Source organism: Meriones unguiculatus, chromosome 6 (genome assembly GCF_030254825.1).
Source record: "Meriones unguiculatus strain TT.TT164.6M chromosome 6, Bangor_MerUng_6.1, whole genome shotgun sequence".
In the NCBI taxonomy this organism is placed as follows: domain Eukaryota; kingdom Metazoa; phylum Chordata; class Mammalia; order Rodentia; family Muridae; genus Meriones; species Meriones unguiculatus.
In genome coordinates, this window is record NC_083354.1 from 109,317,154 (window position 1) to 109,337,409 (window position 20,256).

Genomic DNA, 20,256 nt, shown 5'->3' on the forward strand with positions numbered 1-20,256 from the left:
TCAAATGGCCCCTATCCCTGTTATCAATAAAGTGTTTCCCCTTGGATCTGGAGACCTTGTAAGCATTCCTATCTTCCAAGCTACACAAGAACTTCCCCTTAAGCTCGCTGTACTCAATGGCTTTTCCAATCCAGAGTTCCAAAGTGCTCCACAGCCCTCCAACAAAATAACTCTATGACCTAAAAAGTCAGGAGATCAGGTTCATCACAGCAACAACTCTACTCCTCTGGCACCAATTTCTGTTCTGGTTTCATTTTTGTCTCCCTGATAAAGCATCTGGATGATATGCAGAGAGGGTTTATCAGGCTTACAGCTCTATGTTGCAGCCAATCGCTGAAGGGAAGTCAAGGCAGACGCTCAGGGCAGCTGGATGTACCACATACACAGCCAAGCACTGAGATGAATGAATGGATGCTGGGTTTCTTGCTCCTGTGTGGCCTTCACCTGTCTTTTCTACTTCAGGAACCCCTGCTGAAGAAATGAGGCTTTCCCCAGTTGGCTGGGTCCTTCTACGACAATCAGTAATCAGGACAATGTCCCACAGGCCAACCTGATCTAGACAGTTCCACTGAAATACACTTCTAGGTTGTGTCAAGATGTCAATTAAAACTTCCATCTCTTCTTATTGTTTGGAGAGTATTGAGTGTTAAAATGTACATTTCCTTAAGAAATGATTTGGACAGGCCATCATGAGTTCTGTTTTTATTTTTTAAAACCATTTTATATGGGAAAATGACAATTTGGCAAACTTATAGCAGTCTCTGTCTTCTTAATGTGCTTTTAGAACTCCAAGTCTGGAATCCACAGTTCTAATTGGTGCTAAGTGCTCAGGGTCATACCCTTCTGTGCTAACCGTAAGAGCTTTACCCTAAAGTTTCTCGTTTGTCTTTGTGGAGTCACCTTGCCACAGAACCAACACAGATCAACACAAAGGAACACAACACACACACACTATTTGGATGATAAAGCCATTGTTTAAAAGCTTCATTGTGAACATTTAAATTGGTATACTTTGCTATTAGGTAGTTAGCTTCATTGATCATTCTTTTAAGAAATTCAGCAATGAAACAAGGCAACAATTTCTCTTGTCACCCGACATCATCTGCTTTGTTTTTTGTCTGAAAGAACACAGCCCTCCACTTTGCAGCCCGGGAAGGCCATGCCAAGGCTGTCGCGATGCTCCTGAGCTACAATGCTGACATTCTCCTCAACAAGCAGCAAGCCTCCTTTCTGCACATTGCCCTGCACAATAAGCGCAAGGAAGTGGTTCTCACGACCATCAGGAGTAAAAGGTATGTGTCTTCCGTCTCCCTTGTGACCCCCATCCTCCAGTAACAGGGTGCACCCTTAGCCTGAGAAGAAGTGGGAGTGAAAGAACATGCTCCAGTTTTTAACCAACGTATGTAAATGCCTATTGTTCAGTTATTGCTGCAAGTGGGAGCATTGTTTCATGCTCAGTCTTCATTTCTACAGAATGTGTCATGATAGCCCAATACTACCTGGTTAGTCCTTTATGAGATGCCGGGAATCCAGGAACCTGAAACATTTGGCAGCAAGGTCACTGTCAAGCAAACTCTAGCCTGCCTTCCTGGACTTGCCTGATATATTCTTGCCAGCAACTCCCAAGCTGGAGGTTGATAGAGACAAGCCTAGGACTAGTGAGCTAGCACAACAGGCAGCCATGCTTGCCGCCCAGCCTGACTACCTGAGTTTGATTCTTAGAACTCATATGGTGGAAGGAGAGAACTGACTTCCACAGGTTGCCCTCTAACTTAACATGCACACTGTGGTGTGTGCTCCTCCACAGAAACACAATAAATAAATAAATAAATATGTGCAAATAATAACAATATAGAGAGCACAATTAAGATTACTAATGTCACTTAATGAAATGTTCCCTAACAACATGTGACCTTTTATGGATGTACATTTGTAAACCATTTTCTAAAAAGTGTACTCTTGTTTTTTAAAGTATTTATTCATTTCAATGTTTTTTTCTGCATGTGTGTACGTGTACCACATGTATGTCTGGAACCTGGAGAGGTCAGAAAACTGGAGTCATGGATGGTTGTGATCCACCATGTGGGTGCTGAAAATTGAACCCAAGTCTTCTGGAAGAGCAGCCACTGCTCTTAACCACTGAGCCATTGCCCCAGCCCCTTTAAGGAATTTGAGTGATTAGATTGTGGTTTTTCCACTGCTCAAAGAAAACTTCTCAATAGCACCACAGATAAATATTCAGACAACCCCTGTGTCACACAGTGGGAGACACAAAGTTGACCAATACTCATATCCAAGGTAGATGTAGCTTCCTTTAGAGCATATGGAGTCTCAAGAAATGTGTTTCCTTGGAAACACCAGTGTAGCCTTAGATTACACACCAGCGAACCAAAGTACCTAGCCTTCTTTTCTGACAACACTGCAGACATTCCACATGAGTTTTAGTCATAAACTATCTAGATTGACAGTAGTAGCCTCATTCTCATCCTACAGGTATTATCTTAAATTATCCCATCTTTGCTTCCTGTTAAAGATTTAATTTCTCTTTGGAATCATAAGTACCTTCCAATTCCATCTTTCCAGATGGTGCCAAAGAAAGAGACACACTCTGAAATGTTATGGCAGGATCTACACGCACTATTGTATTCAACATGTTATTTTCAATTCAACTCAATACATTACATGTGTACATATATATGAGTTGAATATGGACGCAATACCAACTTGTAGATTCTTGTATGTGAACTGGACTTTCTGTACCTAACATAATCACCTCTGAAAGTACTTGCCATGACATAATTTCAGGTGAGAAAGAAGACGAAGACTTATCTTCTTTAAAAGACAGTTAGAGAAAGAGACAGAGCAGTGAACATAACAGCCATTCTGGATCTCACCCCCATTCCTAATCCCTATTGATAGATTAGGGCCATATTGATGAACTGCTGCTGATTCACACGGCTTCACCACAAGCAGTGTCTGAACATGATACTTTCAGAATAAAATTAAAGTTGGGCTTCCACTAAAAGTACGTAATCTTCAGTTTGAACTGCAGTGCAAAACAGTGATGAATTACTGTGCTTCTTTTATATTATTTACAGATGGGATGAGTGTCTTCAAGTTTTTACTCATCATTCCACGAGCAATAGATGTCCAATCATGGAAATGGTAGAATATCTCCCTGAGTGCATGAAAGTAAGAGCCCAAAGCAAAAGTCTTTACGGGTATGTGCTTGGCACATCATTGTAGTAGGCGGACTTACCCTCATAATAATAGTGTCTATCTTCACAGTTTCTATGTCAAAGTCTATGAGGGAAATTAGCCACAAATGTTCATTGAGGACCTGTTTTGACAAAAGAATCCTCACAATTGTTGCATGTATTATGACAAAATATGGTGAACAGATTTTCCTTTTTCAAATAATTGAAGTTTTAGGCAAAGACACTCTTCACATTTGTTTCTAACGTTTATGCCCGAGATGCCTTCTTTAAAGACACAGGTACCTCACTTCCTGTAAAAATCAAAAGATCTAGGACTGCCTTCTCAGAAAGCAGCAATAACACCAGCTGCTTCTATGTGCAGAAGCCTCTTCCATGGAGAACAACCCCATTTCTTCCTTTTGCATACTTAGCTCTAATGTGAAGTGGTGGTGGTCATATATTGTCATTTTATGGAATTGCTTTCTTTGTACTAGGGAAGCAGTGTTTAATACATGTGTCTATTTGAACATGATGATAAGAGTTTATGCTTTGATGAGCAATGCAGAACCTGGTCATGAGTCTCCTGCACCCCAGATGAACATATAACCTAGAAGGACAATATTACTGACAGGAAGTAAATTCATGGTATTAACGTACTATGACCTCTCCTGGGGCAGTGATTCTATCAGGAGAAAATTTCCAATTCTTTGTTCTTCCTGAAGAAGGATTATGAGGCAAAGAAAGCAAGGGGATGGCTTGTATATTATTTTAGACATGGAATAAAGTTCCTTCTCATGTACTGTCTGCTGCTCCAATATCTCAGTTGGGTTTTCTTTCTCAAAGGTTCTTCTAGATTTCTGCATGATACCTTCTACAGAAGACAAGTCCTGTCAAGACTACCATGTAAGTTTATTTTATTATGATAATTGAAAGTATTTTTGTAACGCTTAAGTGAAAATATGAAAGTGTTGCTTCTGTATTTCTATAATCTATAGTAGTGGTGAGTATTGTCATCATAGTGCATTATTGATTTATGGGAAAATATTCTTCTTGCATTTGAAGTCTCCCTCAAATACTTTGTTTACTTCTAATTCCATCATTTGTTGTTATTTATAGTGTTTACACTTACTTAGGTATTTTAGGGGGGTGGTGAATGTCTAAAATAACTCATGTCCCATGGGGGTAGTTGGCCAGTTAACCATGAGAGCCTGCTGAATGTATGAGGCTACCTAGGACAACCTGTCCTTGCAGGTTCTAAGAGGACAGCATGGCAAGCAATCATTTTTCCTCAGGATTATGAATCCAGAGCACCAGGGTGACTTAAATAATTTATGTTCATGGGAGCCCTAATCATATAATTCTATTTTATTCATGGCTATGAGCTATAAAAAATGGAAAATATCTTTCCCATATATTTAGGCTTTTAATTTACCTGTAATAATTTCTTTCTCCATTTGAAATTACTCATAGTTACATCAGTTAACTTTCAGAAAAAAAATTAAACTTGTATGTTTGATTTACAAGAAGTGATGACAGGAATAGACAGACAGCTCAGTGCTTAAAAGCATTGGATGATCTTTCAGAAGACCCAGGTTCAATTCTCAGCAACATTGTGGTGGTTCATAATAGTCTGTAACTCTAGTTCCAGGAGATCAAATGCCCTCTCCTGGAATATGTGGGCACCAAATACCTATGTGGTATGCAGACATATATGCAGGCAAAACACCCATGCATGTAAGATAAAAAATAATATAAATCCCAAAAATAATTAAAAAAGAAATAGTTTGAGATCTTTATTAGACTAATGTTTTGAAATTTTCTCTTCCACAGATTGAGTATAATTTCAAATATCTTCAATGCCCATTGTCAATGACCAAAAAAATAACACCTACTCAAGATGTGGTATATGAGCCTCTTTCAATCCTCAATGTAAGTCTAGTGTTAGTAGTAATAGACTGCTTTCCAATTTAGCTCTGAATTTCATGGGTACAACATGCTTGATGGAAATGGAAGAGCTCTTGGGAGACAGTTTTATAGTTCAATGTCCATAACTGCCATGTTGCCCAAGCCTGTGTTTCTTCACTTTTGGCTTTTCTAGAACTCATCTCTGAGTTTATCTGGCTTGCAGGATCCTCCGAGCAGGGATCCCTCAGCAAGGTAGTGTGGTCCGTGCACTATGGTAATGCCAGTGGTTTTTGTGAATGAAAGAACATGTGGAAGATGCTGTCTTTTTTCCATTGAATGGATTTGGCTTCTTTGTCAAATATCGAGTATTCATAGGTGTGTGGGTTTATTTCTGGGTCTTCTATGCGGTTCCATTGATCCTCCTTTCTGTTTCTATGCCAATACCATGCAGTTTTTATTACTGTTGCCCTGTAGTACAGCTTGAGATCAGGAATGGAGATACCTCCAGATGATCTGTTGTCGTACAGGATCGTTTTGGAGATTCTGGGTTTTTGTTTCTCCATATGAAGCTGAGAATCTTTTTTTCAAGGTCTGTAAAGAATTGAGTTGGTATTTTGATGGGAATTGCATTGAATCTGTAGATTGCTTTTGGCAGTATGGCCATTTTCACAATGTTAATCCTACCAATCCATGAGCACGGGAGATCTTTCCATCTTCTGATATCTTCTTTGATTTCTTTCTTCAGAGACTTGAAGTTTTTCTCAAACAGGTCTTTCACTTGCTTGGTTAGAGTCACACCAAGGTATTTTATGTTATTAGTGGCTATTGTGAAGGGTGTTGTTTCCCTAATTTCTTTCTCAGCCTTTTTGTCTTTGGTATACAGGAGGGCTTCTGATTTTTTTGAGTTGATTTTGTATCCTGCCACTTTGCTCAATGACTGGCTCTTTGGCCTCCCCACCCCCGAAGGGAGGAGCAGTCCTGTTAGGCCACAGAGGAGGGCTTTGCAGCCAGTCCTGAAGATACCTGATAAAATAGGATCAGATGAATGGGGAGGAGGTCCCCCTATCAGTGGACTTGGAAAGGGGCATGGTGGAGATGAGGGAGGGAGGGAGGAACTGGGAGGGAATGAGGGATCGGGACACGGCTGGGGTACAGAGTTAATAAAATGTAACTGATAAGAAAAAATAAAATTAAAAAGAAAGAAAGAACATGTGGGAGTTCTCTGCTCCCCTCACCATCATTCATTTCTCATTATATGTTTCTGTGGTAATTAACATGTAGTTTTGAAATATTATTAAATATTATTAGATACTAATAACTATTAGTATCTATCCTTGAAGGCTTATAATGTACACATTATCTTTACTCCTTATATGTGCTTTACTGACAAAATTCCTCTAGAAAGGTAAGACGTTCTTCAACAACAAAGTGAGGGTAAACCCTTGCCAGTTTATCTATAATGTCTATTTCTGTTGTAACCCTCTTTAGGATTAACAAGGGAATGCCAGACTTTTGGGACAGAGATAGGAAGAGACAGACTGAATCAAGTGGTTGCATCTACATGAAAACAATCTCTCTCTTTCACTCCCTCCCCCCTTCTCTTTTGCATCTTTACTTCTTGTAAAAGTTTCAACTTCTCAAAAATTTTTAAATAAGAAAGTGTTACACTCATAAAACCATAATAATGTTACAAATGAGAAAACCAAATGCTCATTTCCTCCTCAGTTATTTAATAGCATTGTGCTTTTACTGCTTTTTCCTTGTTTTCAGGTCATGGTACAACATAACCGCATAGAGCTCCTCAACCACCCAGTGTGTAAGGAATACTTACTCATGAAATGGTGGGTGCCATTCCTTCTGTTTAATTCGATGTTACAATCATCTGTCAAAAGCCTATTAAATAATTTTATTGCAGTGGTATTTTGTTATTGTAGATTTTTACTGTAATATTTTAAAGGTTAGGAAAGACTAAGCATTCAAGAAAAATTTTGTCATTAAAATTATTGAGGTTCTCTTTGACACTTTTTCAATTTGAAATGTGTAAAAGGTAGGGAGGAATTGTTGTCGGACACAAAAGCCAGCACCCTGGGTCACAAAGTTTAATGAGCAGCGAGGTAATGGGGATGTAGCATTGATAGCCTCGATTTGGGCTAGGTTGCATAGATGGAAGATTCTGCTTTTCCATGAGTTGGTGAGATTTAGAGTGACATTTGCTCAGTGGCTGAGATTCCATCTCTGAAAACAAAGAAGGCAGATTAGAAGAATTTTTGGTTTGTAAAATGCAATGGATTTATGAAACAGATGTCTGAAATAGAGAATTGCTATTTTCTACAGATGCCTTTAAATACTTTTCTTGCGATGACTCAGTTGTGGTTTGCTCATCCCTTGGTAGGTGTGCCTATGGGTTTAGAGCCCACATGATGAACTTGGGATCTTACTGTCTTGGCCTCATACCCATGACCCTTCTTGTTGTCAGAATAAAGCCCGGACTGGCCTTCAACTCCACTGGAATCATCAATGAAACCAGTAATCATATGGAAACAGCGGACACTCTGGTATTTTGAAACGTCAACATTTTAACATCAAGGATTGTAAAAATTGTATTTCCTTAGAAATAAGAAGCCCATAAAAAAAGCTGACTTATCAGGACTTTGAACTTATATGTGATGCAAATTTCTTTCAAAATCTTTCTTGAAATGAGAACAATGTTAACAAATTGTCAATAAGAGAGTTTGAAGAGGCATCGCCATCTAGCTAAAACGCTAAATGTGGCAATTTACAAGTTCTCTGAAATAGTATGGATTTCTCATTATGGGGAATGCAGGGAAAGGGAAATAGGGAGAGATATTGCCTATTTGTAGGTTTATTTTTTAAATAGCATAATGTGAAAGCTTTGGAAAGAAAGAGTGGAGATGGTGATGTAATGATGTGAATGTGTTTAATGATAGGAATCATACATTTTATATTATAAAGGTGTATTTAAATGTAGAGTTTTTTAAGTGACAAATTGCGGGGGTCAGCAAGATGGATCAGAGGATCAAAGCACTTGTTGCCAAACCTGATGACCTGAGTTCAATACCTAGGACCCAGTTGATGGAGAGAACCCACTTCTTCAACTTGTTCTCTGATCTCCACCTTCATACTGTGACATGAGTACATGCACACATATGCACTATATAAGTAACAAACGCATGAAATGAAAATTATAGATCAGTCAATATTATGACATATGTACTTTATCACAATTTTTTAAATGCATGCAGGTCTGCAGATCTGGATACCTTTATAATGCACTTGACAGTGTTTGAGCATGCAATAATAGAGGTTTTAAGAAATGAGTATGTCATCTCTCTTAAATGAAATCAGTATTACTGTGACACTATTTTTCAGTTTAACGAAATTGTAGACAATGCATAAAATGAAGCAAAAGAAAAATAAAACTTACCAGTGGGATATTGTGATGCAAATAAATATTGTCTATTCTTAAACACCTCATAATCCTTCTGCCTTATACTTTCTGTTGCAGAATTCATTTCCAATAAAAATATGTATGATTCTAGTATTTTTATCAAGTATATTTGGATATTGCAAAGAAGTGGTCCAAATTTTCCAACAGGTACATAATTCAGTTTGTATTTCTAAGTCATAACTATTTTAATGTAGAGAGTATGAATTAATTAATAAACTGTTATTTGAAATGGTTTTGTCATATTAAATTCACATAGCTTAACTAATATAGAAACTTCAAAATGTAAAACATCACATGATTTTTGGTAAGTTCATTGTCTAGTTGAGAATATGAGATAGAGTTACTCCACCTTTATTGCTTTCATGTGGGTCTGTCTGTCCTCAGTGATCATTATGAATGACTTTGCTGTTTGCTCTTGTATTTAAGATATTTTGTTTATAGTCATTTTAACTCTAACACTATAAATTCAATTTCAAATTTGTAATATAAGCATTTTTAAAGAGCTTATCCAGATCCTGCTTCAAACAGGCCGTTCTTTGAATTGTTGCCATAAGATGAATGATTTTTCTTTTTATTGAGGAAAAGCCAAATTGTTCTTGCCATCACCTCTGGAACGCTGGGGTTATCTGTACTGCCACACAGGTGGCGTGAAAGTTTTTTTATGGCACTTTTTTCCCTTTATTCTTATTTTTAAGATAATTAGTTAGGTGCAGATTAGATCTATGAATTATACAAAGTATCCAAAGATCTTTTCTTTGACAAATGAGAGAGATCCTTTATCTCTAATATTACAATTTATTCAATTTGTATTTTGGCTGTGGCCCCCTCCCTCATCTTCTCCCAATCCCATCCTTCCTCCCTCCCTCTTCTTCCCTCTTGCCCCTCTTCTAGTCCACTGATAAGGGACTATTAAAAGGCTTAACAATGTAAAAATCATCCAAACCGGCCATACCTTTGAAGATACAGTAGGAAGTTCATCCAATAGAAGAATATTGCTCCCCTTCTATCTAACCCTAGCTTATCAGGTCTCATCAGGACTGGCTGCATTGTCTTCCTCTGTGCCCTGGCAAGGCTACCCCCCGCCCCCAGTAGAAGGGGATCAGAGAACCTGCCACTGAATTCATGCCAGAGAAAGCCCTTGCTCCCTTTACATACTATTACATTTTTGAAAAATTTCATTGTTAAATAATGTAAGAGCACGGATATTTGTATTCAATACTAAGGGTGTTGATTAAAAAATTATATTCATTTACTATTATGCATCACAAATACTTTCATGTGCATATATATTCAATTATTAGTAAAATGTTATAATCCTGAGGGTTAAGCTGCATTGCTGTTTTAACATTGTCTTTTAAATTCTCTCATTTTCCTAACTGAACAGTGCAAATGATAGCTTAATAACTATAACATTATAAAAATCCTCCATTAGAGTTGGTCTCCCTTAATCTGGTTTATATTTAAATGGTCTACAGTGTGGAATATTTAATGTCTCGAGCATTTTACTAAACACACCACCATGTTTTGGTTCTGTTCCCTGGTTAACTTTCACAACAGGTCTCAAACACTTTTGTAGCCAGGCTTGCTCACAATGCCTTACCAAAAATGTGTGTCCTTAGAGGCAGAAAGATCTCTGGAGGCCAACATGCAGTTTTTTAGAAGTTCCCTTAATAGGGAATGTTCTCTTTATATGGAAAACTAACCAACCAACCAACCAACCAACCAACCAACCAACCAACCAACAAAACAACAATAACAAAGCCATGTAGCATTTTACAATCCATAGACGCCAGATTTCTCTATGTGACAGTTCTCCTTGCTTCTCTATCCAGAAAAGGAATTACTTCCTGGATTACAACAATGCTCTGGAATGGGTTATCTACACAACCAGTATCGTTTTCGTATTGCCCTTGTTCCTCAACATTCCAGCCTATATGCAATGGCAATGTGGAGCAATAGCGATATTCTTCTACTGGATGAACTTCCTACTGTATCTTCAAAGGTATGGCCGGTTTGGATGATTTTTACCTTGGTAAGCCTTTTAAGAGAAAAGAAAGGGCTATTATAGTGATGTGCAATTATAACTTGTTTTTCACTGTTTCTAGTTGTTTTAAATGTATTTTAAGATCTTAATCCTGAAAGGTACAGGGCTCTGGAATTCTGTGTGTAGACCGAGACTTCAGCTCCTCCATTTGGTACCCATTGATTATTTCTGGTGTTTGTCAGCATGTGGAGGGGTCAGTTCTGCATACGCAGCCACATGTAGTACAGTTAGCACCATCCCTGACGTCTACCCACTAGACACCAACTGTAGATCTCCATCTTTAATATCGCAACCACAGTGCCCAGGCATGACCATAGCCACTTCAGTGCCAAATCCGCTTTCACCAACAAACCTAGATCAAATGTGGGCAGAAATGGAAATGAAAGTGTTAGCTACTCTTGTTTCCCCTGATTTATTTGATAAACACCTTACTTTGGGTTAAATAAATAAGACTACTAGAAAGATGGAATAAAATAATCTAATTTTTAAAAAGTAGTATGTAATTCAAGAGAGAGAAAGTAGGCTATGTTCACCTCCTAACAGTTGGTAGTCTTGAGTTCAATGTCTTTACGTGTATTTATAAAAACAAGAAATAAATTGCATGATCTGCATTGCATCAAAGAAGGAACTTAAGCACCGAGTAAAGATATCTTGCTGACAGCTTCAGCTAGTAAGTTGAGAAATAGGCTGGACTGGAGTCTTGGGCCTCAAGAATATGCTTACCGCACTTTAATCTGTACTGCCGTAGATAGTATAGCCATGCTGACTGAGGTGTGGACCCTTGGAGAAAGAGGACATGACTTTGGGAAAAACCTAAGGAATGCAGGTTCAAGTCAGGCACGACCACTGAGTGTGCTGTATTTCTAGTCCTTCAGTGATGTCATCTGTTAAGCCTTCTATCTGACTTACCTCATGATAAATACTGAAGGAAACAACCTTTGACACCAGAGCGAGCAACTGTTTTAATATTTTCACTCTTCTAGGTTTGAAAACTGCGGGATTTTCATTGTTATGTTGGAGGTGATTTTTAAAACGTTGTTGAGATCGACGGGAGTGTTTATCTTTCTCCTGCTGGCTTTTGGACTCAGCTTTTACGTTCTTCTGAATTTCCAGGTAAGATATTTGCATCTCTAGTTGACTTAATACTACTGGAAATACATATTTATACTTAAATATTGATGACCTAGTAAATTAGCAACTATATTTGAATAGATTTTATCTTATGTATATTTTAAATGATTTTATAGGAGAAAAATTATAATTTTATTAGATTTTCATCTGGTTAGAAAGCTTATATTTAAGCACCAAAATTTGGTTTCTGTTTCCTTTTGATGATTGTAGCTTATTAATACTTGTCATGACAGCATCCTACTAGCTACTTGAGTGAATTAAAAAAACTATTCTTAGCATATCTCATCATTTTGTCATCAAGAAACCCTTTTTCATGCTGTGCAATTTTCATTTCCTGTTTTCCATTCTCCTTTTTTTTTCAGGATGCCTTCAGCTCTCCATTGCTTTCCTTAATCCAAACTTTCAGTATGATGCTGGGAGACATCAATTATCGAGATGCCTTCCTAGAGCCATTCCTAAGAAAGGAGTTGGCATATCCAGTCCTGACCTTTGGGCAACTTATTGCCTTCACAATGTTTGTGCCAATTGTTCTCATGAATTTACTAGTAAGTAATGTAGCTTTGCTCACCACTTTAACTACCTAGAACCTTTAGAGAGGATGAAGATCCTTAACCCCTTTAACATCTCTCTATTTGAGGTGCGTCTTTATATTAGGAATAGAAACTACAGAAGGCAACAAACTTAGAAGATAAGGTTTTAATACCTCCTGGTTTTCATAGTCCAAAGATAGTATCCAGATCATCGAAAGTTTCCTGAATTCCTGCCTCCCTAACTTCACTCCTTCTCGACTCTCACATCTTCTTCTAGTTGGCTTACATCCCATGGCGCTTGATCTCTCTCACAGCGGTGGTTGCAGGAGCATACTCTCTCATTTCTCTGCCAAATTCTTCCTATCACTTTTTAAAAGCTGATCATTTTATTATAAAAGTGGGCCTGTTAAATTCATCTTCATGAATCTTTAGAAGCCTTAATCGAGTCCAGACCCATCTGTAGTACATGTTTTGTTCAATATCATTTTGATATAACTCAACTCCCATCTTCCCCAGGTCTGTTTCACCTTTCCTTTCTGCCTCTGAAACTCTTATTCAGGGTTTTCCTCTTTCCTGGAAAAGCCTCCAACCATAGGCTAACTCTTTCTGATCTTTCAAAGTTCAGTTGAAGTGTTGGATCCTCTGGGCAGGCTTCCTTCACCAATGGCTCCATCCCCATCACTTTAGTCTGAATTGGATGCTGCCTCCTTACCTTAGGCCACTCTTCCATTTTGTAGAAAGATCTTGGCACAGTTTGAATGTTTAATCAGCAAGATAATAAATAGTATTAAAAGTTAAGGTCTTTAAAGAACTCTATCATAAGGACAGAACACTTGTGGGCAGGATTCATACCTATGTATGCGGGAACCTTTTTTGCCTGCTGTTCCTTGAGAATGAATAGAAGATTCTATGTACAACACGGAATCTGCTAATATTATCTTTTTATATTTCCTGGTTCAGGAATTACTTTTGCTTTATTAAAAAATAATTTCTCTCATATATCACATCCCAACTGCAGTTTCCCCTCCCTCTCCTCTTCCCAGTCTCTCTATCCCACCTCACATCTTCCCCTAATCCACCTCCTCATCTCCTTCAGAAAAGGGCAGGCATTCCAGGGACATCAAGCAAATACACAAGCTACAATTCGACCAGCTGGCCCCAGAAACATAAAGAACAAATTCATGTTGCTTAGGCATCATTTGGTCCATGAAGTGTAGCTGCTTATACACCTTTTAGTTTAGTTTATACATAGTTTACTTTATGGTGTTGAGTTACTGAAGCTTGAGCAGAAAGGAAGACCGACCTTAACTGCATTTTTGATCTTTTCTCATACTACAGATTGGTTTGGCAGTTGGGGACATAGCTGAGGTCCAGAAGCATGCATCATTGAAGAGGATTGCTATGCAGGTAAGCAATATATGATTTTTGCTTTTTTGAGGCAGGGTTTCTCTGTATAGCCTTGGTTATCCTGGACTCACTTTGTAGACGAGGCTGGCCTCGAACTCACAGAGATCCACCTGTTTCTGCCTCCCTGAGGGCTAGGATTACAGGCGTGTGTCACCACGCCCAGGGGCAATGTGATCATTAAACACATATGGAAATCAACATTCTTATATTGACTTGTATTTAAGGATAGCTGATTTTCTAAGAACATGGTTGCTTAATTATGGTAGCTCTCCATGTTGACGAGGGCCAGTGGGGTCTGTTTGTGTTTTCTCTGGCATTCTTATTATAACCAAAAGATGAGAGATATGAAAAAACACCTTGGAGTAATCTCTTTAGAAAACTTGAGAAATTGTCTGCGACTTCTATCAGGTTAACTTATGGCCAACTGTGGACATCAGCTTAACTACCTGCTGGACCACAGGCAACTCCGGTGTGAGGGTGTGTACGTGTAGGTATGTATGGGTGTGTGTGTGTGTGTGTAGGTGTGTGTGTGTATCTGTGTATGTGTGGAGGTGTATGCATATGTGTGTGTATGTATATGTCTTAGGTATATGTATAGGTGTGTGTATGTATGTGTCTTTGTCGGTGTGTGCATAGGTGTGTGTATGTATGTGTAGGTGTGTATATATGTGCATATGTGTATATGAGTGTGTACATGTGTGGGGTGTGTATGTGTATAGGTAATGTATATATCTGTGTATGTGTGTGTCTCTGTGTGTGTGTGTATGTGTGTGAATGTTCTACCAGGTTGAACTTAAACTTAATTGGTTGCTCACTTTGGCCTTGAATTCAGGATCCTCCTGTCTCAGGCTACTGAGTGCTGGAATTCTAGGCCTGTGCCACCATAACCCAACTAATACAAGGCATTTTGTCTTTGTACAGAACAAGCGTTCAGTTCAGAAGTTCTCCTGATATTCTGACATATGATCACAGGGTCCCTACAGATGGCTTATCTGTAAAGTTTTAGCTACTCACATGAAGCTTTGCTCTGCTTTGCTGACTTCTTTTGTTAGGCATTTTATCCTAAAGCTCCCCAGACTCAAAGGTTCATGAATGAGTCTTTGGATATTGAATCTTGAAGTAGTTTTTTACCTATGCTCTAAATGGCATTGTCTTTAAATTTCAACTTTGAAACGAACCATTTGCTGCTTCAAGAATACTTGATCATCAGTTGAATATATGCAGTTAGAAACTTAAGTAGGCTCCAGGGAAAGAAAAGCCCATGCTATGGTATAATTTTCTGTTCTCTCTTCTCACATTTTGTACAGGCTGCATATTAGAAAACTGTTCTGTGAATAAATAAGCAGACAACAACAAAGAATGAACTGTGACAAAGAAAAGACAAGAGTGAAAACTATATAAATGCTAGAAGCATTTATAATTAAGCATTTATAATTTATAATTATAAGTTATAATTAAGCATTTGTAATTATAATTTATAATTAAATAATCAAGGTGTATATAATTAAGCATGTATACTTATGTGCTCATGGCCAAGGCGTATCCATCATTGACCTGTCATTGTCTTGGTTCCACACTGCCCTGAAAACTGGTCTTACATGTTAAAACCATGTGTAATCTCTTTCTAGCATTTACGTTGCTTCCCGCACTGCCAACAGGGCTGCAGATTTTCCCTTTCCTCAGAAAGTAAATTTACTCCAATGCTTGAACAGTCCAGTAGCCAAAGACGACTGGCTGGAGACAGTGTTTTAAATTCCTTCTCTTCTGCTAAGGTGTTTGAACTGCCTAGAGGAATGGGATGAGTTGTAAGTTGGTGGGTAGTGGATAGTGAGTTCTGTCTGAGCATGGGTAAGGCCCTGAGTTAGTTATCCAGTCCTGTCCCCCAAAACAGTAAGCTATGACAATTAAACTATATACAAGCTCAAGACAGAAATACTGTAAAGAGAAGAAATACTGTATCTCAAAATAGTTATATTCAATATATGTCATGGAAACTTCTAAACCTGCTAATATAATAAGAAAAACCCATGGAAGGATCATAAGCATGCTAGTTCCATCTTTTTGGTTTGTTTTCCTCTTGTTTTATTCATTTAACTACAATTGTATTCACTTTGTATCTCTTTTTGTTTTATGCTTTTGTGTTCACTTTATATCTTCTTTTGTTTTACCCATTTAACTGCATTTGTGTATTTACTTTGTATCTCGCCAGCTAAGCAATCCTTCCTCTCCTGTCCTGGGTACATCATACATTCAAACTTCTTAGTGGTGCTAGACTCTTGGTATTGTAACACCCCGAAGTGAGGCCATCTCATTCTTTGTGTCTCCAAGTGGACTACAGCACCTGGCCACTAAACTCCCGCTTGCTTACATGAAATGATTCAACCATTTGTTTCACTCTACTTGTGGACTGCTTTCTGGTCTCATGAGTGATGGGTGAGAGGAGGGAGGGATAACGAGGTGACTGGCTAAGGAAAGTGACAGGGAAAGGGGGGCTAGCCACCTCGGTCACTGCGAATCGATTGGGACACAGGAATCCATTTTTATTTTGCGCTAGTGGTGAATTGTTTCAGATACTAACTAAGGATTCTATCAATAAACCCAACATTCATTTCAGGTGGAACTTCATACCAACTTGGAAAAAAAGCTGCCACTCTGGTACTTACGCAAAGTTGATCAGAGATCCACCGTCGTGTATCCAAACAGACCCAGGCATGGCAGGATGTTAGTAAGTACTCTTAAGAAAGAGCATGCTAAATAATGCTATGTGACATCATTCATTGTGCTGTCCTCAGCAGTCCTCCAGAAGGCTTTGAATGTACTCAGCCCGTGAAAAGAAGTAGTTGTATTTTTGTATGCTCACAACATACTTTTGTAAGTATCAGGATGCTGGGAGGGAGACAGCTGTTCATGCCCAAAGGGACATTCCTCTAAGCCCAGGCAGGTAGTTAAGGTTGCTTGAACATTTTAGTAGCTGTCTAACAGGGTAGGCATTCTCCATTTTTTTAAATCACTTGCCACATACATTTATGTGTAGATTTATGTTCAGATATGTGCATCTAAGTGTAAATATACAATGCAGAATACAGAACACACACACAGGAGAATGTCTACTTTAAAGACATGTAAAATAATAAAAAAAAAAAAAATCCAAACCAGGCCAGTGCACCTGCACCATAGGAAAGTAGAGCCACACCAAAAGTCCTAAGTTCCAAATCCCATATCTGCCATGCCCTGGCTGCCAACATCTTTGTGACTCCTTTTCCTGAGTTCTTTGTAGGTTCTTTTATTTGTGTAGTCACAAAATCATGTGTCCATATCACTTTAGTTTTTCTTTTAACTCCATGCTATCCCCCAGCTTTGAACATGGTGGCAGTCACCAGCTAAGGCCAGAATATCCAGTATCTTGTTTCTCTAGCTAGGAGCTTACTTCTGAGGTCCAGGCCCCTGTGTTTAACTGATTACTTTATGTTTCCACCTGTCTGTCTCAAAGTTTCTTTAAATTTAGTGCACCCACTGGGGGAAGTGATCAAAAAGCTGGCAAGTGAATGTATGTCAGACACAGTCCCCTCTTCTCTTACTAGAGAAACCACATTAAGCCTAAGCTGCCCATCTGTTACACCTTTGTGGAGAACCTAGGTCCAGTTCATGCATGGTCATTGGTTGATGCTTCAGTCTCAGCAAGCCTCTCTGGGCCCTGGTTAGTTGGCTTTGTTGGTCTTCTTACGGAGCTCCTCACAGGAGCTCCCCTTTTCTGAGGAATCGGTGAGGGGGAAAAGAGAAGGGAGGTAGGATAGGAGTGGGAGGGGAGGGGGATGGGGCTACAACCATGATGTAAAGTGAATAAAAAGAATAAATTAATTAAGAATAAATAAATAAATCTAGCACACCCAAAGCCAGACTTCACTCTTCCACGCTTCTTCCTTTTCTTCCCACAGTGTAAGGTCCTAGTGTTTCCCTAACCTTCATCGCTGCAGTTCATATACTACTCATCGGCCTAGGTGGGCCAGCCATCCTGGTTTTATATAACATCCCCTTACCTCTTCCTCTCCCCTCTGGCTCACTCAATTTCCATACTTGGTCCACTTGAATTCCTTGGTGGCCTAGAATCCTAGAGTTATCTCATTCTTGGTCATTTCACATCTGACTTCCTCGAGTCAGCTACGCTTTAAAGGGCACTCATCCCTGACATCTGCATGCCCGTGTGGCCAGTTGCTGGTGACAGAAATAAAATATGGTGCTAAGTTAAAAAAAATATATTAGCATTTCGCCTCAGAAATGTCTGTATGTGAAATACTGTTGGTGGTTGAGTTGTGGTAGGTGATGAGGCAGAGCAGTTTCAAAAAACTAATAGCTTTAATTCAGATCTAGTAACTACTGTGTTTTACCCACAGCGATTTTTTCATTACTTTCTTTGTACGCAAGAAACACGACAGGAGGTGCCAAACACTGACACTTGTTTGGAAATGGAAATATTGAAACAGAAATACCGGTTTGTACTTTTCCCTCTACCCTCCTGTGAGAAACTGGATACAGTTATAGTAGGATGCTTGGTCTTTGTTTTGTGTATGAGATTAGGCCTTATTGACAGACATTGCTCACGCACTCAAAATCAAGAGACATGTTTTAGGACTCAATTTTATTTATGGCCATTCACCAACCAGTTTTCCCTCCAAGGAATAAGGGAATGAGATTTAAGAGCTGATTTCCTTATGCCCGGGCTTGTTATCATAGACTGTAGTCTTCATGAGCCATCTCAGGTCATATAACAGAACCCTAAAACAACTTGAAGAATCCCTGGAATAGCAAATATGCAAGAGGGCTCTACCATTTACCTGGGTTTAGACTCTCAATGTCCATGGGGAGACTGCTTAACCTTCCCCTGAATGCTTCCTATCAGTCACTGGAAAGAGGCACTAGTCCCAGACTAGAACTGTAGCCTAGGGAAATCATTCCAACCTAAGCAATGGGATGGCTAGCATGAGGCAACGAGCCGAGCACAGCTATCTGGTGCATACCATTTCTAGTCCCTAGTCCTTGCTGAATTAAAAGGGAGAGCGTTAAAAGGATTGGCAGTAAGCTCCTGACACATATGCATTCTTACAGGCTGAAAGACCTCACTTCTCTCTTGGAGAAGCAACATGAACTCATCAAGCTCATCATCCAGAAGATGGAAATCATCTCAGAGACAGAGGATGAAGACAACCACTGTTCTTTCCAAGACAGGTTCAAAAAGGAGCGGCTAGAACAAATGCATAGCAAGTGGAATTTTGTCTTAAATGCAGTTAAGACAAAAACATGTTATCCTAATTATTAGTTACCCAGACCTTTAGTGGGGTATCTTATGGGAGTGGGGGGCTGCTTGATTTACTTCCGTGAATGTCAGTTTTGAAAAGAACAAAGAGACTGAAGTTTGACTGATGCCACCGCATGGGAAACTGTAGTTCTTACAAGCTCTGTCTCTCTGTCTCTCTCAATCTCTGCCTGTCTCTGTCTCTCATACACACACATATATTTATATTTATGTATATTTAAACACACACATATATATGCTCATATTTTCTGCCAATCACTATGTGCTGGGACTATCCTTTTTGACATGTTGAAGTTGGATTTTAATGAAGGGTAATCTCGTTTGAGTGAATAAAAATCAAAGTTGTTAGAATACACATAATGAAGGACAAGACTAAATGGAAACAATAAATTGATATAAATGTCATAATAAATGTCAATAATAAATACCTATTCAATAACTATATAGCACGAGATGCCTATAGTCCCAAGTATTGGACTCAAACTTCTACAGTGTAAAGCCTTCCTGTGTTAGAACCTGGGACAGAACATGGTAATTTCTGTTCCCACTAAGATTATATCATAGTCCCATCCTTCTCCCTCTTCCCATATTTAGCATCACTTTGAGTCGTATAACTGAAGTCTTAATGAGTAGATTGTGATTAATATCAATATTCTAACAGATGTGTTCCCTCTGTATTCATGTTCATCAGTTGTGGTGGTTTAAATGAGAAATGTTGCCCACAAGCTCATGCATTTAAACTCCTTAACACTCCGTTGATGATGCTGTTTAGGAAGGTCACACAAATTTGCTTGTTCTCTATTTTATGGGTATGGACAGAAATGTGATCAGTCAGATTCCTGCTCTTGCTGCCACACTCTCTTCTCCATTATGGACTATCTCAAACTAAAAGCAAAAATAAACTATCTTTCCCTCAAATTTTCTTTTGGTCATGGTACTATATCATAGCAACAGAAAGTAACTTATACAAACGCTCTTAATAAAGGGTAAAGCCTATAGAGTCATTTGTCGGGGACAGCAGTATAAATTTTTATTGTGTTTAGCTTTTTGCAATTTGCAAATGTGCCTTCATCAGATCACCCACCCCCTTGGTTTTTTTCATATATGACACAAAGTGTGACTTCACCACATACCCCAGCACTGAGCTTCATAAACTCCCATGTTTATTCCCTCACCTCCAGGAGGTATCTACTGTATGAAAATGACATTTGCTATGCATGTCTTTATGTTATATGGATAGCATTCTTTTTAGTGTTTTTAGA

The 20,256-nt window shown here is 38.7% G+C and overlaps 1 protein-coding gene across 2 annotated transcripts in view; it reads left to right on the forward strand.

Moving 5' to 3' along the window:
• Positions 1-19,902, forward strand: part of Trpa1 (transient receptor potential cation channel subfamily A member 1) — a 47,068-nt gene extending 27,166 nt beyond the window's left edge. The window contains exons 14-27 of one of the 2 annotated variants that reach the window (XM_060384608.1): positions 1,126-1,292; positions 3,099-3,192; positions 4,041-4,100; positions 5,028-5,126; positions 6,873-6,943; positions 7,495-7,657; positions 8,629-8,718; positions 10,404-10,573; positions 11,599-11,728; positions 12,109-12,291; positions 13,615-13,683; positions 16,298-16,408; positions 18,075-18,172; positions 18,787-19,902. In XM_060384608.1, the coding sequence (XP_060240591.1) occupies positions 1,126-1,292; positions 3,099-3,192; positions 4,041-4,100; positions 5,028-5,126; positions 6,873-6,943; positions 7,495-7,657; positions 8,629-8,718; positions 10,404-10,573; positions 11,599-11,728; positions 12,109-12,291; positions 13,615-13,683; positions 16,298-16,408; positions 18,075-18,172; positions 18,787-18,997 (1,716 nt within the window). In that variant the 3' untranslated portion in view covers positions 18,998-19,902. The remainder of the gene's footprint in view (positions 1-1,125; positions 1,293-3,098; positions 3,193-4,040; positions 4,101-5,027; positions 5,127-6,872; positions 6,944-7,494; positions 7,658-8,628; positions 8,719-10,403; positions 10,574-11,598; positions 11,729-12,108; positions 12,292-13,614; positions 13,684-16,297; positions 16,409-18,074; positions 18,173-18,786) is intronic. The other variant, XM_060384609.1, reaches the window with a different exon arrangement.
• Positions 19,903-20,256: the final 354 nt, after the last annotated feature.